Source organism: Tetrahymena thermophila (genome assembly GCF_000189635.1).
Source record: "Tetrahymena thermophila SB210 genomic scaffold scf_8254776, whole genome shotgun sequence".
NCBI classification, from domain to species: domain Eukaryota; phylum Ciliophora; class Oligohymenophorea; order Hymenostomatida; family Tetrahymenidae; genus Tetrahymena; species Tetrahymena thermophila.
Window position 1 is genome coordinate 311,691 of NW_002476534.1, and position 17,137 is coordinate 328,827.

The following is a 17,137-nucleotide window of genomic DNA, read 5'->3' on the forward strand; positions in this document are numbered from 1 at the left end:
ATCTTAAAATAAATGTTAAAAGTTTAACTTAATTCTGCAATATTTAAATAATATGGATTTCATACTTTATACTATGAATCTTAATACATTTAAAGATTATTTATGAACTTTTAATTATGTTTTATACATTAAACATTTTAATGATTTAATTTTAATTATTGGTTCATAAAATTAAGTTTCTCAAATATATTATATACTTAAAATTTATTTTATAATTTGTGAACAATTCTTTCATCACCTATTTTTTGAGTAAAGTCTTATTGCTTTTCTGTGATAAAATTTACAATATACTTCTATCACGACTTAGAATGATTTATAATACCCCCTTCGAGCTAAGCATACATTTTATATAAAAAGTTTACACATTCTGAAATACTTAAGAGGGTATTAAATTTCTATTTCATTAAAAGCTAATTGATAAAAAACGATATATTAATTTGTGAAAATATCTAATTAAAAGTAAATGTAAATACTTATCTATTAAAGATGTAATCTTTGAATTTAAAATATCAATTTTGTAAATATGGGAATAGAAAAAAAAACAATGAATAGAAGTTTTAGGATTAAATTGACAATTCCATATGATATTTCTAGATTTTATTAAATAGATGATTGTCAAATTAAAAATCTTTAAAACTTGTTTTGTTTATTAAATAAATTACAAAAATAAATTAAAATTAAACAAAATTGAATAAGTAACCAAATAATTCCAATCTCAGCTAAAATATATTTTGAGATGCTTTATTTTAAACTTGTTCCTTTGCTAAAAAGCATCCTCCCGATACTTATGAGCTTTGGTATAAAAGTATATTTTAGAGAAAACGTCTTAAATAATCTCATTCTTTATACTAAATCTAACGATAACACATTTTAAAGTGGATTGATAATGGCTTCAATGATATCAATATGCCAATACTTAATGACTGCTTTCTTAAGCTTTGGAGATTTTCTTTAGCTTATAGAAGGATCTAAAATGATTCAAAACCTTCAAAAAAGAATTCTAAAAAAGAGTATTAAAGTGAACTTATCATCTTAATAGAAATTTACTCGTTCAAGAATAAGCTAGATGATTAATCAAGAGTGTAAAAAATTTGATGTCTACTATCTTAACTTAGCTTTTGTCATTGTTATACCCATTTAAATACTTCACTCAATCTATATACTGTAAGATTTAACTTCCATACTTTTAATTATTTTCTTTGTTAACTATTTTAAAAATTGATTTTATTAAAATTAAAATATTTTGATTTTATTGTGTTTGATTCATTAAAGTATCAACTTGTGAATTTAATTTTTGGTAAATTAGTAAATTATCAAAAATAAATAAATAAATAAAATCATCAAAATAGTAAATTAAATATTAAATTAAGAATAAATTTTTATTTTAAAAATACCTTTAATAAATGAAAGATAGAAAGTATTTTCTATAAATATTTCATAAATAAAAATAGATACAAAAATTTAGGGTGGTATTGGATTGTAGTAGCTTCTTCTTAGTTAATAGTCTTTGTTATAAGCTTTTAACTTAGTAAATATAACTTGATTTATCGTAAAAAGGGATAAGAGTAAACTCATTTAAGAGCTAGCTTAGTACAGAGTACTAGTGAAAGCATGAGATTGATAAAAGGCTAAAATTATGAGGATGTCTTTTACAATAAGTTAGATCAGATAAGAGAAAAAGAACTCTTTTTTATAGATCGAATGGCTGAAATGATAAACATAAAGCACTATCTTGTAAAATTCTCACAACCCATTACTATGACTGTTATTTTGCTTTATTATATTTTTATAGATGTTTAAACTATTGATATAGCTATAATCTTTGCTCTTGAATAATCTTTTTGGGCTGTCAGATAAGGACTCGGACAATTTCCTAAATTTTTATCTTCTTTTTAAGATCAAACAATCATTTTGTAATAGATTCAGGAATTTCTAAATATAAAAGAATTAGACAAGTCTTAAATCTCTTAAGATTCATAAAAGATATTTATAAAAACTACAACAAATAAGTAAGATCTCAAAACTAAATAATTAGAAGATTCATCAGATAATATATTAACTGCAACCAGTTTAATACCAAAATATAAGGATGGAGTTTAACTTGATATAGATATTAAATTAGGTGATATAATTGTAATTAAGGGACCTACAGGATCAGGTAAAAGCTATTTGCTAAAATGTCTTTTGGGAGAATTTGGAGGCACTATTCATAGTGAAAGAAAAATATCTTATGTAGGTCAGGATAATTGGCTTTAAAATAAATCAATTAAAGAAAATATTATTCTTGATAAAGAATATGATTAGGATTTGTTTGATTTCGTTGTGAAGTGTTTTGAGTTAGATAAAGATTTCTAAGACTTTGATTATGTTATCACCTCTAGTGTTGATAACATCAGCGGAGGATAAAAGCAAAGAATTAATCTAGCACGTGCTTTTTACGCCAACAACTCAAATCTAGTTTTGCTTGATGATAGCTTCTGCTCTCTAGATAAAAAAGTCATGAAGCAAATAATCACTAACATTTTAATGTATTTTAAACCAAACAAAAATATCGTTTTTACTATCAATGAAAATGAACTTATTGAGAATTGTGCAGACATTTTAATTGAAATATCTTAGGATCACTAAATATTATAAATAAAAAGAAAAAATGATAAGCAATAAAACGTATTTGTTGATGATAAACTCATTTAAAAAGATATTAAAAGTCTTAAAAAACCAATCGGAAAAAGATTCATAGAGTTTAAATTGGAAAATGCAAAACTCTTAAATATTGACAAGAAAGCAAATAAGCAAGAATAAGGATTTTCATTGTTTATAACTTGCTTTAAAAAATATGTAACCATAGATAAAATTATAGGAGTTTATTTAGTGCTAGCTTTAGTTTCTATATCTCTTTATAGTTTGTTTTATTTCGGATAACAGTATGTGCTTATGAATTGGAATATACTTTCAATATCATAAAATATAAAGATTCTACTATACCTTGTCTTTTGCTATATGGATAACATAGTGCAGGGGTTTAGAATATATTTCTCAAAGAAGCAAGGGTTATATGCTTCAAAGCGAATTCATAAACTAACCAGCTCAACTTTGCTTAACGCAGACTATTAGCTTTACTTAGAAGAAACAATAACTCCTCACAAATTTTAAGATTTATTAACAACTTAAATTTAGGGGATCGACTTCGATTTATCTACAGAAATGACAAGAATCTTTTATGCATCGTTTTAAATTATAAGTAATAAAATATATAAATATTTCTCTTTTGAATTACAATTTTAATTATTTATTTTTGAACATTTTAAAGTTTTAATTTAAAAAATATATTTTAGATGCAATTTGTTTAACACTATGGGGAAGCTTGAATGATCCAATTACTTTGATTGGAATAGGTTTATTTTTAAATTAAGGAATTAAAATGGCAAAATAAAGAATTAGCAATTCTTAATAAATTCAAATGAAAATAAAAGAGACAAACCAACCAATAATAGGATACGTAAATGAATGTCTTTCTGGGCTAGAATATATCAGAATTTATGATTTAGAATCTTATATTTTAGATTAATTTAAACATTTGCAATAGAAAAGTATAATTTGGGCTTAGCTAGCTTATAAGAATGCTTTTGTTAATGATTTAAAATTTTCCACATTTACTTTCATTCTTAACTTTGTTTCTCTCCTCTCATGCTTGATAGGAAGTAATCCTCTAGCATCTCTTCCAAAAGCTACATCCAATTCATAAATTGATTACAATACAATGCAAGCAGTTAAATGTTTTAATAATATCTTTGTCTAATTGATATCTTTCCAATACGTAGTAGATTTCCTTTAAAAAATTTAAGAATTCAATTCCATTGAATAAAGCTAACAAAATCAGAAGGCAGAAAAATAAGTGAAGAAGATAGAGGGAGAAATAAAATTCATTAACTATTCAGCCTATTACTCTTCTGAAAAAGACCAAAATAAAGCAGCCTTAAAGAATATTAACTTAGAAATAAGTAAAGGATAAAAAGTATGTGTGGTTGGTAGAACTGGTTCTGGAAAAACTTCTCTCACTTTATCTATTTTGAACCTTATTCACTATAAAGATGGAGTAATTCAAATTAAAAATTTTTAATTTAATAAAAATCAAATTTTTTTTTAGGAAATCTAATTTGATGGGAAAAAAATAGATGGAAAAACTATCAGAGACAATATATCAGCTATTTAGCAAGAAAATATAGTCATGAAAGGAACACTTAAAGAAAACATTGACACATTTAATTTATTTTCTTCTGAAGAAGATTTGTGGAAAAAAATACTTTAATTAAATTTATCTTAAATACTAGAATAAAATTAACTCATTCTGTCAATGAAGATTGAAGAATAAGGTAAGAATCTTAGTGCTGGATAAAAGTAAATAGTTTCTTTAGTGAGAGCGTTAATCTAGGATAAAAATATTATTCTGTTTGATGAAGCTAATTCAAATCTAGATGAGCAAAATGAAAATCTGATGTAAGATATCCTTTTAGGAAGAAACTCTACTGTAAATTAAATTAAACTTTATTTTATAAAAAAATAAACATTTTATAAAATTAATATGTAGATGATATTTATAGCTCATAAAATAAAACATGTAAGCAAGTTTGACAGAATAATATATTTAGAAAATGGTTAGATAACTGAAGATGGTTCACCAAAAAGTTTGCTTTCTAATTAAAATTCTAAGTTTTTTAAATTGTATAATTCATAATCTTGAAAAACTATTGTATTATGTATCAATAAATTATCTCATTTATGCGTTTAGTTTTTAAAATAATTATTTATTCTTCATTTTCATTTTTAATACAAAATTAATCTTAAAAGTCTTTTTGAAGTTAAAATATAAAATTGTATTTTCTACTTGTTGTCTGTTGATAATTATTTTTTCTGCTGAAAATGATGCATAAGAATTTTTTTGTAAAATTCTGATGATATTAATTAAAATAAACATTCAAAATATATTATAATTTTTTTATTATTATCTTAAAATTTTTATTTTAAGTAATCTTTGAACTTTTAAAGTATTTTTTAATTTATTCCTTCAAACTTAATAGAGATAATAATATTGGAGTTATTAAAGTGTCTAATTTATGTAAAGGTGTATGAAATTGTACAAATCTCTCAAAACTAATTCTTAATTTAGAGTAAAATAATTTTGAAAAATAAATTTAATTTTTTAATTAATTTTTATCTTTTTATCTTGTTTGCTTTAATTATTTTTTTAGAATTTATTTATGATTTTAATATTAAATTTTAATTTTTTCTTGATAACATTTTTTTTACAAATACTTAAAAGTTAAATCTCATAAGAGTATTTGAAGAAGTGGATGCATTATTAGGATAATAATAAAAAATAAAAATTGTTAAATTAAAATTTAATTATACAATTTAAAATTTTGTAAAATAATAATTAGTAGAAATAAAATTGGTGAAAGAGATGCCAAAATATTAGGATCTTCTTTAGCAAAAATTAAAAATCTTTCATATTTAAGACTATATAGTGAGTAATAAAGAATAATTTCTTTATTCTTTTTAATATATATTTTTTAATCAAATCTTCGAATTAAAAAAAAAATCGTTATTTTAATGTTTAAAAGTAATTCACAAATAACACTTTATATTATAAAAGAAATACTTTATCATATGAATGCCTAGTAAAAATAATAAATATTTAAACTAAAAATTTGATTTTGAGTTACTTTATTTGGATTTTAAAATAGATATTCAATTTTAAATTTAATTTTTTTATGTCATACTATCAAACAAACAAACAAACTCTATTATGCATTTTAAAATTTTTAGAAATTATTAAAGAAAGAAAATTAAATTTCAATTTATTAAATTTTTTATTTCAATACAAGAAAAGAATATATTTATTTACTTTCTTTTAAACAATTTAAAATTCAATACTTGGTATTCATGAAAAGCTATAGTTAAATTAGAATACACGGAGCTTCAGAATTAGGTTATTCTATTAAAGCTGCTCTCTTTAAAATTTAAGCAATTATTATCAAAATTTGGTTTTATTGATTTTATTTTTTATCAAATTTTAAATTTAAAATATTTATTTTGGGTATTATGTTTTTGGCATATGAATTTTATTATTATTTACTCATTTTTGAATATTTTGGTAATTAAAATTGAGTTTTGTTATATTCTTATTTTTAAAATTTTATTAGAATTTGATTAAGTTAATTTAGATAAATTATTAACCCGTAATGATAAAATTCATATTATTTAAAACGAAATGAAAATAATAAATGACTTAGAAGTGGTAGTCAATATAAATTAAAAATAATTCAATACAGTAAATATATATTAAAAATACATTAGTTCATGACAGTCAATACAAATTAAAAATACCATAATTAATCGCAGTCAATATAATTTAAAAATACCATAATTAATTGTTACATATATTTAAACTTATAAATATAATATAAGAGCTGACTTATTTTTAATTAAGAAAACAGCTGATTTTACTTCTATCAATTAAAAGATAGAATTTTCATTCGAGCAATATTATTTATAATACTAAATTCATTCGCAAAATAGATGTATTAGACTATAAATCCACTTATTATGTTATTGTATTTGCTTTTTAAAGAAAACAAATAAAATTTTTTTTAATAAAAACTGGTTGCCTTAATTCCAAATAAATACATAACTAAAACTGTAGATAGTAATTAAGTAATAGCAGTTTATAAATAAAGTTAAACATAAATCAATCAATATAAATAAATAGATAGATAGATAGATAACTGCAAATGGGTTGCACAAATTCATAAGACAAGTTAGTAAATGGAGAGTAGCCTTCAAAAAAAAACACAAAGGATAACTCTGGTAAAACAAAAAGCACTGACATTAATCTTTTTTCAATAGTTTATAATCCATTTTTTTAAAAGAAAACATAATAAAATCACTAGATTTTATTCTGTCTCCTTTTTAGGAGGTAGTTTGCATTCTTTTACAACTCTAAACCAAATTATTTTATATAAAAAGCTGTGCATATTGACACTATTGAAAAATTTAACGTCACATCATCCAGTCTTGTTTAGGAAAAGTACGGAAAAATCAGCAAAGATTATTAGCTGCTGAATCCCCCTTTAGGAAAAGGTATACATACTTACACTTACATTCAAATTTTATTTACAAATAATTTTAAAATAACCATCTGCTGCAATTAAATGATTGATTAAAGCAAGATAAATCAGAAAAGGAGGATGCAATTATTTTTTAAGTGCCACAATTTATCCTTAAAATAAATGAATTTAACTCAATATGAGATACCTAAATAGTTATATTTTAAATGCAGGGTTTGAACAATTTGTCAATAAGTGTTTAAATTTTTGATTTTAATACAAATAGGTGCTTTTGGTGAAGTTAGAAAATGTGTTCATAAAGCTACAAATTTAACGAGAGCAGTTAAGATTATTAGTAAAGCCTAAACACCTAAAGCGGAACAGGACCGTCTTAAACAAGAAGTAGAGATTCTTAAATAGCTAGTAAATTAAAGTTTATTTGATTACAAACCATAAAAATATGGATTTTAAATAGCAGTAAATAAATAGCTACTTATCATAGCCTGTTTTAAAAATATAATAGAAAATTTAAATACCAATTAAAAACTTTTGAAATAATTTTTCTTAAATAAATTCTATGAAATAACTTAATAGAGTTATTTTTGAAAAGAATTTCATACATAATGAGATATTTTTACATTTTATTATAAAAATATTTAATAGGATCACCCAAATATCATTAAGATTTATGAGTTTTATTAAGACTAGAAGTATTTTTATATTGTGACTGAATTATGTACTGGTGGAGAGTTATTCGATAAAATTATAGAAGAAAGATCGTTTGACGAGCGCAAAACTGCTGAAACTATGAGATAAATTCTTCAGGCTGTCAATTATTGCCATAAAAATAATATAGTCCACAGAGACTTAAAACCAGAAAACATTCTTTATGAGTCTAACAAACCAGGTGCTTTACTTAAGGTCGTTGATTTTGGTACTTCACTTGCTTATGATCCCAATGTAAAAATGAATCAAAAACTAGGTACTCCATATTATATAGCACCAGAAGTGTTATCCAAAAAGTATGATGAAAAGTGCGATATATGGAGTTGTGGCGTTATTTTGTATATTTTGTTATGCGGGTCTCCACCATTCAACGGTGAAAACGACGAATAAATTATGAATAGAGTTAAAATCGGAAAGTAATACTAATTAATTTTTGTAAAAAAATTTTTAAATACCAAAAACAAAAAAAACAAAGATAAAAATTGACCAACATTCTACTAAAAAAAAGTCTTTATTTTTTAATTTTCTAGCAATTGTAATATTGGCTAGAATCGAATGAAAACAAAAAAATTATAAATTTATACTGCCTATTAATGATATCAAAATAAGATTTTATAATAATAAAATAGATTTTCATTTGATAGTGAAGATTGGGCTGGAATTTCTGATGGAGCTAAAAGTTTAATTGCTAAAATGTTAGAGAAAGATCCAACAAAAAGATTATCAGCTTAAGATGTTTTGAATGACCCTTGGCTTAAGCAAGCATCAGGCATAGATGTAGTTGATAAGCCCACTCTGAAGAGAGCTCTAAACAACATGCAGACCTTTAGAGTAAATATTAATTTCTTTTAATTGAATTTTCTTTATTTAAATACGTAAAATATAAATAAATAAAAACCTAATTTTTTTGTTAATTAATAAATTTATTATGATAAAACTTCATAAAATTATTTAAATAGGCTGGTAAGAAATTACAAGAAGCTACTTGGATGTATTTAGTCAATTACCTTGCCTCAAAAGAAGAGAAAAACGAATTACTCAAAGTTTTCTAATCATTAGACACAAACAGTAAATAAATAAATAATTTAAGAGTTTAAATTTTTTAATAACTTGTACTATTATTTATAATTATAGATGATGGTAAACTCCAAAGAGAGGAATTAATCTAAGGATATAAAAAGATATTCAATCACCCAAACCCATAAGAAGAAGTAGATAAAATTCTTACAGTTGTAGATAAAAACTAGTCTGGTGAGATTGATTATTCAGGTAAAAATATAGCTTAATAGTGAAATAAATATATTTAATTTTTAAAAAATAGAATGGGTAGCAGCAACTATTAATCGTGAAAACCTACTTTCGAAGCAACGTTTAGAGTTAGCATTTAAAATGTTTGATCAAGTAAACAAATAGATGTGTTAATAATATTAAAACAATTCTTAATATATTAATTTAGGATGGTAGTGGTACAGTGACCAAGGATGAGCTTAAGCAAATGTTTTAAGGTATGGGTAATGTAGATGATAAAGTATGGAAGTAATTACTAAACGAAGTTGATGACAACGGAGATGGCTAGGTAATAATTAATTTTATTTTCTTATTAATAAACCAAACATTCTTTAAAAAATAGATATCATATAAAGAGTTTAAAGAAATGATGCTTAAATTAATAGATCCATCTGCTGCTGGTTCTAGCTGATTGATTTAATAGAAAAAATTATCTATTTATAATAAAAAAGTTTATTAATTGAATCTAAGAAGCATTTTTAAGACATTAATTAAATTTATCATGTGGCAAAATAATTTTTTTGCATTAAAATAGAGCAATAATTTTCTCACTATCATTAAAATTTAAAATAGATTTATTATATGTTAATTGTTCATTATAATTATTACTATATATTATTAGATGTTTTGATTTTAAAACTCAAGATTAATTTCATCATCTCTTAAATTTAACAGTTTTTATTATTTTATTTATTTATTTTATAATTAATAAAGTAAATTTTTTTATGTGAATAGTTTTTTATTTATTATTCAGGATTTTCAAAGAAATTGAAATAAATAACTTAAATAATTAATTATTCTTATTAATATTTATTTAGGTAATCTATCTTAAGTTAATTATTAATCTTTTATTTAACAAGAAATAATACATATTAACCTTAATTAATATTTAAAAAAAAATATTTTTATCTTAACACTAAATCAATTTTATCCAATATTAATTTAATTATTATAAATAGTTATTCATTTTTATAATTTCGATTAATATTTTAGTTAATTTAAAAGAATCAATTTAATTAGTTCAGTCCATTATTAGTTTTTGAATATCTTAATAATATGGGTACTATCTTATTATTAGCAGATTTAAAAAAAAGGAATAAAAAAGTATTCATAATAAACCTTGAAAATGCCGGAACCTTTTGAATTTACTGTATTTATTTCAATTTAATTTATCTCTCAGAAGTTCTAATATTAGATTTAATTAACATTTACTTAAAATATCTTAATATTAAGAAATACGTTTTTTAGTTGACATTAACTGATTATTAACATTATAAATTAATTATTTTATATAATCAAAATTAAAAAATATTTTCATCTGTAAAATTTATGTATTTATTTTTAATAAACTAATCTTTTAAAATTAATTTTTATTACTTATTCTAATTCTTAATTTAAATAAGTATTTAAATTAAAATTGTCAATATCTAGATAGATATATTTATTAATTTAATAATTATTAAATTTGTTACATCTTTATATTAAAAAATTAATATAAATTAAAGATTTATAATAGATAATTAATTAATTAAAAATGTAGTTTTTTAAGAAAAAAATAATTGCACAATAAGTAGATATTTGTTCAATAATAGAAACAAATCAAAGATTTGAGTTTCAATAAATTGGCTTATTTAACGAAAAGAATTAGATAAAATACTTATTTAAGGTAAATAATCTATCAAATTTATCTGTTTGAGATAAATTCTGATTAAAATAATCAATCATTTATTAATGAATTATTTACTAATAAAGAGTAGTTAGAACATCAAATTAAATAAATAAATCAAATTACCAACGAATAAATTTTTGAAATTTTAAGAATTAAGATTGTATAATTAATTAAAATTAATAAATATAGTAAGAAATAAGTATTTGCGCTTTTTGCTTTTTTTCAGAGATAAAACTTTTAGCATTTCATATTTAAAAAACTAGTAGAAATAGATAGATTTATATCTAATAGATAAATAGGTTATAGGGAAGATTCTTTTGTTTAGTTAAATATGCAATAATCGGCTTAAGTACTTTAGAGACCAAGAGTAAGTTAAAATCTTTTGTTCTTTAATGCATTTTTTAATTAATTTTTGATCTGAATTTATTAGACTCCTCTAAAAATATCTCAAGAAAAATGGGAGGAAATATAAGAAAAAATAGGATCACTGATAAAGACTAATGAAACATTAAACTAAATGCTTAAATTAAAAACAGATGAATATGAGATTTTGAAAAGAGATAATTAAGTAAAATTATTTTGGAATATTTTTAGAAATTTGTTTAAATACATATTGTTTTTTGTAGAGAAATGTAGAAAATGAAAATTGGAAAAAAAAGTATTATCAGCTAGAGCAGGAAATGCAGAAAATTGCCTAGATTGAACAAGAAGTAGCTGATTATTTACCAATTATGAGAAATTTTGAGGAAAAGGCTAATATGAATGAAAAATAAATTGAAAATCTAAATCTTATTTTGAAGGATAAAGAAAATTTAATTTAAGATTTAAGCAAGGCTAATGCTTAGCTTGAATAGCAATGTCACTCATAATAATAACTTGCTTAGGAACTGAGCTTTTTCAAAAATTTGTCAGAATAAAAATAGAAAAGCTTCGAAAATTTAAAGTTAAATTCAGTTTCGTTAGGTAAAATTTAATATTTTATTAAAACATACTTAAACTAAAAAATGATTGATTGATTTATTTATTTATCTATCTATTATATTTTAATATGTTATAGATGAGCATAAAAGAGTCTTGAAAGAGAATATCTCTTTGATGGTATGTTAAAATTTTACAAAAGATTAAAATATATTTTTTATATTTTTATATTAAGGATAAATTAGAAAAAAAAGAAAAAGAGTACTAAAAGCTCACTGTTGGGCTTTAACAAGTCAATGACTATGAATAAAAGATGCAGCAAATGGAAAACGCAGTCAATAATTTAAGGAATAAAGAGAGAGAAAATTATGAATAAATACTTCACTCTAAAGAATAGGAAATAGATGATTTATAAAGATAGCTTGATTCTTTGAAATTAAGAATTTTACAGAATGATCAATCAAAGTGTAAAAAAAAAAGGAATTTTTAGATTTTAGAATTAAATTTTTATAAAATAAAAAAAGATGCAAATAATGAAGCAAACGATGAATTAATGAAATAGCTTGAAGAACAGTTATATGAAGAAAAATAAAAAAATGAAAGGTTTAAAGAAATCGCTTAAAGTTAAGAAGAAGAAATACAAATTAAAAGCTCAGAAATAGCTTTGAAAGACAAAAATATTAAAGATTTACATGAAAAATATATTGCTCTTGAACAGTAGAATACATCATTATCAACTGAAAACACTGAGCTGCAAATGAAAGATGTTTAATAAAGCACTAAAATTGAAAAATACGAAGAACTTATTAGGTCTTATGAATTGAAATAAAATGAACTTAAATAAACAAATTTAGAATTAGAATCAGATAAAGATGCTAATCTCAAGTAAATAAACCTCATTAAAAAGTAAGTTGAAACATAATCCTTAAAGATCGAAGCACTAACTAAGTAAATTCTTAGCCTCCAAGAAGAAATAGCTTAGCAAATTAACGAAAAAAATGAATTAATGGATAGGCTTAGTGTAAACACGACAGAGATGGTAAAATTTTATTTTATATAAAGTATAATTTTTGAATAAATATTTATTTCTTTTTTTTTGGATTTAAAGGAAAAATAATAGCTTTTAGAAAAAAAATAATCTCTTTAAAAGCAAGCCCAATTGGAAGCATAGCTGATGCATACCACTCAGCAGCTTTAGAGAGCAGAGCAAATAAGAGATGAGTAGGAAGATTCAAACATAAAATAATAACAAGTAATTACTTAATTAGAGAAAGAAAAAGAAGAATTAGTTGAAAAAGTAGAATCACTAGAGTAAAAGCTTTAAGAAACAGTTTCTGAAATCTAATTGATTCTCAAATAAAAAATTGTAATTAATTAATTATGAAGAATTTATTAATTTAATGTGAAAAAATATATATTTATATTTACCTCAAAAGGAATCAGAGCAAGCAAAAATTAAAATGGAAGCATCACAAGAAAAATTAGAAGTAGAGAAAAAGTGTGCATAATTACAAGGATAAATTAACCAACTGCAATTAGAGAAAGAATAAATTATTAATAAAAAGGAACAAGAAATAAAGATATAAGTAGAAAAAGTTAATGAATTAGAAGAAATTATGAAACAAGAACAAGAAAAGATGTAAAGCCAATAAAAGAAATAGCTTGAAACTATTAGGGAATAAGATAAATATTTAGAATCTTTAGAGTAGAGCATAGAAAAATAAGATATGTTAATAAATGAGAAGCAATCTGAAATACAATTCTACTAAGAATAAATTTAACAATATCAGGTGACTCATGATGAAGATTAGCAGTAGTTAAGGGAATTAAAAGAACAAATATTTGTAATTATTTAATATAACTTTTGCTTGTTTGATTGATTGATTTAGATAATTTAGATTTAATTTTTTTAATTTAAAGAATTTAGAAGAAATATTCAGTTAGTTCAAGAGTGAGAAAATTATCTACGAAGATAAAATTCTCAAATTTGTTGACAAAGTCATTGAATTACAAAAAAATCTATAGAAAACTCAAAAAGAAAAAGAAGAGTGGGAGAGAAGCTGCAAGATAAAGCAAAGAGAAATTGAAGAGTATAAAAAGAAAATACTTTCTCTTTCTTTGGATTTAAATTCAGCTCAAGTTGAACTCAAAATGTCCCCAATTAGAAGTCCAACAAGAAAATAGAAATATTCTGCAGCTGGAACTGGTCAATAACAATATGATAATTATTATCAATATCAAGAATAATAGGGATATGATGAACATTACAATAATGGTGAATAATAAAATGAATAGCAATAGCACGATTCAATGAATAAATAAAATCTCCATTATGAAGAATATGACAGTAGGCTTTAGAAAAATGAGTATGAATAGCAAAATGATGATCAAAATATGTAAAACTCTCAGCATGGTTTGCAATAAGAAAATAGATAATATTTAAGAAACTCTGACTAATATAGTCAGTAATAAATAAATAACTTTTAGAATTAAAATTATTTAGACTAATTTAATGACTAGAATATCTACTAACCCTAACAATAGTAATTTAATTAGAATTTCCCATAAATAATTATAAATAATTCAGATAAAAACTATTAAAATATCAATAACAATGAAATGTAATCTCAACAAGTAGGTCCTTATGAAAACAGTTTCAATTAATCTAATTTTAACTAACAATAACACTATAGTAATTGATAAAAACATTTAATTAATTAATTCATTTATTTATTTAATTTTATATATTTTATATAACTTTTTGAGTATAAAATTAAATAATTAATTTTTATTGATCACAAATAGAAAACTAATTTTCAAATTTAAAAAAGATAATTTAAATAATTTTAATAAACCTAGTTTTAATTTTTTAACTCTTTTTACAAAGTCAGTAATTTATTATTACTTCTTTTTTAAAATTTATGATATACTCTCGCTAAAAGTGTAAAACTAAAATTGAAAATAATTTTTTGATCGTATTCTATTATAAAAGTTTTCAATATCCAAAAAAAAAGAGCCATGATTTTATAATTAAATACCTCTTTCTAAACTTTTAAAGGAAAAGAGATTGAAACTTAGAATAAAGAAGAAGAATAAATTATAAAAATTATTGCAGAAAAATATAATGGATAAATAATATAAAAAGACAATAATAAATATTAAATGTGAATAAAACGATTTTATGTTTTATATTTGTGAGAATAAATAAATATCAATACCTCTTTCTAAACTGTTTATCAATTTTTTGTTAATTAATTAAAAGTATCTTCATTTTATGTGCAACTAAGCTTTAAGTTTATGTTTTATAAATTAAATTATTAATATAATTTGCACTTTAACTCACTAACTTATTTATATTTAATTAAAAAGAAAATTATACTTTATAAAATATTATATCTATTTGTTGTAATATAAATTTTATATGAAATAAATTTAAAAATTTGAATTATTTAACTAAAACTTTTAGAAATTATATTAAATGTATTTATTAAATCAATAATTGAATTTTAAATCAAATAAATTTTATATATTTTTTCTTAAATAAATAAATGCAGGAAAATTACTATTCTTTATTTAAATTGTTAAATTAATATTTGGAAAATAAATTAAATTAATAAATAAAAAATAATTTTTATTTGGATAATATTTGGAAAACAAAACATAAAAATTAATATTGCTATTGTCTAAGATGTGAGATTAAATCTAATTAAAATAAACTTAAATTTATAGGATTATTTTTAATGTTGATTTTTATATGCTTTAATAGTCAATTATAGTCAATTAAATATTATTTTATTTTTTAAATAAAAACAAATGAAAAATAATTTTTTGATTTTAAAGAATTAATTTTTAAATTAAAATATGGTTTGGATATTATTAAATATTCTATAATTAATTAATAAATTCACACCAAACGTTCTTATTTTTAATTAAAAAGATTTAGGGCTGATATTTCTAAATATTAGAAAATAAACAAATTTGAAGCTTAAAAATTAGATATTATTCCAACTTAGTAATAGCATTTGTACAATGGCCAGTGGTTAAGAAATAGTTGATAGAATTTTAAAAACTTATGGAGTTGAATTTGATTCCACAGTTTCTGGCAAACTTAATGAGTTTATGATTAGATATACAATTGATATTTTGCGATTAGCTAAAAATTATTCAATTTTTGAATAAAAAGATACTTTTTCTTTAATTGAAGTTAGGTAAATAAACATATATATGCTTTTAAATAAGATTTATTTTATTAAGCTTTAAAATAATTTTTGTTAATTTATCTAACTAACATTTTTACATTTTTAATAGACAAGCAATTAAGTTAATGAAAGAAAATAAAGGTGTAGCTTTTGATGAAATGTAATCTATTTTCAAGCAGATGTCTACTCAAAATTTAGAGGAAGATATTTAAAAAACATCAATATACAACCAAATATTTTAATATGATGAGAATGCCCTTCTTAAATGGTAATTAAAAACTGAAATTTCTGAGGAAATGGTATAAAATTTTTATTTATTGCCAATTCAATAATGTAAATATTTTTTGATCAAACTTAAAAAAGCGTGAAGAAATAGAGAGAAGAAAGATAGAAAATAAAAAAATTTAATAGGAGAAAAAAGATAATCCAGATATTTTTAAAGAAGAAGTAAGATTTGGTAATTAGTAACCTGTTCAAACATATACAAAACCTGCAGTAGAGGAAGATGATGATTATGAATGAGCTTTTATTAATTATAACTTCAAAAAAATAATACTTGATACAAGTTTATTAAAGTTACCAATAGATAGATGTCTAAGCAAGCAATTAGGAGCAGCTAAATTAATTGTATGAGCTAATTTCAATTTTAATTTAAATAAAAAATATGCAAAACAAACAAACTTAATAAATAAATAATAGAAAATTCACTAATTAAAATTAAATATTAAAAATGGAATTCCTACAACTTTTACAAAATATTCTAAAGACTACAACAATTTATCAATCGAAAATAAACGCACACAGATTATTTAATTTAAAAATAAATAAATAATTAATTCAATTTAAATTAAGTAGACATAATTTATTATATAAAAGTTATAAATCTAAATTTGTAAATACCTAAATATGTTCATTCATTTCTGTTTAAAAATTGTCTGACTATTTCAACTAACTTTCTTCTAAACTTGTAAAATAATATTTATTTTTTCATAGCTTTATTTAATAATAAATATGGCCAAATTGCGCCAAATGCACTAACTAATCTTATATCCTTAACTTTCTTATTTTAATTTCAGAGTATTTATTGTTTTATTATAAAGATTTTTTCAAATAATTTAAGTAATTACTTTTGTTTTTAATAGATTTAATTTTTTAAAGGTAGCTCAAGTAAACAAGAAAAATAATAGAATTTATACTAAGAATCATATCTAAAATAAAAAAATAATTGTATA

The 17,137-nt window shown here is 21.5% G+C and overlaps 5 protein-coding genes across 5 annotated transcripts; 4 read left to right on the forward strand and 1 right to left on the reverse strand. All coding sequences in view use genetic code 6, as the record gives it.

Annotated features, from left to right (window-relative positions):
* Positions 1 to 689: 689 nt before the first annotated feature.
* TTHERM_00160950 (ATP-binding ABC transporter) lies at positions 690 to 4,821 on the forward strand. The gene is made up of 5 exons (XM_001009825.2): positions 690 to 1,164; positions 1,452 to 3,241; positions 3,336 to 4,096; positions 4,148 to 4,528; positions 4,589 to 4,821. The coding sequence occupies exons 1-5, from the start codon at positions 737 to 739 to the stop codon at positions 4,739 to 4,741; spliced, it is 3,513 nt and encodes a 1,170-aa protein (XP_001009825.2). The 5' UTR covers positions 690 to 736; the 3' UTR covers positions 4,742 to 4,821.
* Positions 4,822 to 5,927: 1,106 nt separating this feature from the next.
* TTHERM_00160940 (hypothetical protein) lies at positions 5,928 to 6,140 on the reverse strand (the record flags this gene model as incomplete). Its single annotated transcript, XM_001009824.1, has 1 exon — positions 5,928 to 6,140. One exon carries the CDS (start codon positions 6,138 to 6,140, stop codon positions 5,928 to 5,930), a length of 213 nt encoding a protein of 70 aa, XP_001009824.1.
* Positions 6,141 to 6,791: 651 nt separating this feature from the next.
* Positions 6,792 to 9,531, forward strand: TTHERM_00160930 (calmodulin-domain kinase; the record flags this gene model as incomplete). Its single annotated transcript, XM_001009823.3, has 10 exons — positions 6,792 to 6,867; positions 7,027 to 7,140; positions 7,393 to 7,529; positions 7,770 to 8,248; positions 8,462 to 8,663; positions 8,792 to 8,900; positions 8,967 to 9,101; positions 9,154 to 9,233; positions 9,289 to 9,408; positions 9,463 to 9,531. 10 exons carry the CDS (start codon positions 6,792 to 6,794, stop codon positions 9,529 to 9,531), a joined length of 1,521 nt encoding a protein of 506 aa, XP_001009823.2.
* A 1,438-nt stretch (positions 9,532 to 10,969) lies between these two features.
* On the forward strand, positions 10,970 to 14,406 carry TTHERM_00160920 (hypothetical protein; the record flags this gene model as incomplete). Its single annotated transcript, XM_001009822.2, has 9 exons — positions 10,970 to 11,155; positions 11,219 to 11,356; positions 11,415 to 11,751; positions 11,846 to 11,886; positions 11,942 to 12,173; positions 12,231 to 12,745; positions 12,815 to 13,072; positions 13,143 to 13,550; positions 13,627 to 14,406. The coding sequence occupies exons 1-9, from the start codon at positions 11,120 to 11,122 to the stop codon at positions 14,404 to 14,406; spliced, it is 2,745 nt and encodes a 914-aa protein (XP_001009822.2). The 5' UTR covers positions 10,970 to 11,119.
* Positions 14,407 to 15,735: 1,329 nt separating this feature from the next.
* On the forward strand, positions 15,736 to 16,427 carry TTHERM_00160910 (transcription initiation factor IID, 31 kDa subunit; the record flags this gene model as incomplete). The annotated part of the gene is made up of 3 exons (XM_001009821.3): positions 15,736 to 15,914; positions 16,015 to 16,204; positions 16,269 to 16,427. The coding sequence occupies 3 exons, from the start codon at positions 15,736 to 15,738 to the stop codon at positions 16,425 to 16,427; spliced, it is 528 nt and encodes a 175-aa protein (XP_001009821.2).
* Between the last annotated feature and the right edge of the window lie 710 nt (positions 16,428 to 17,137).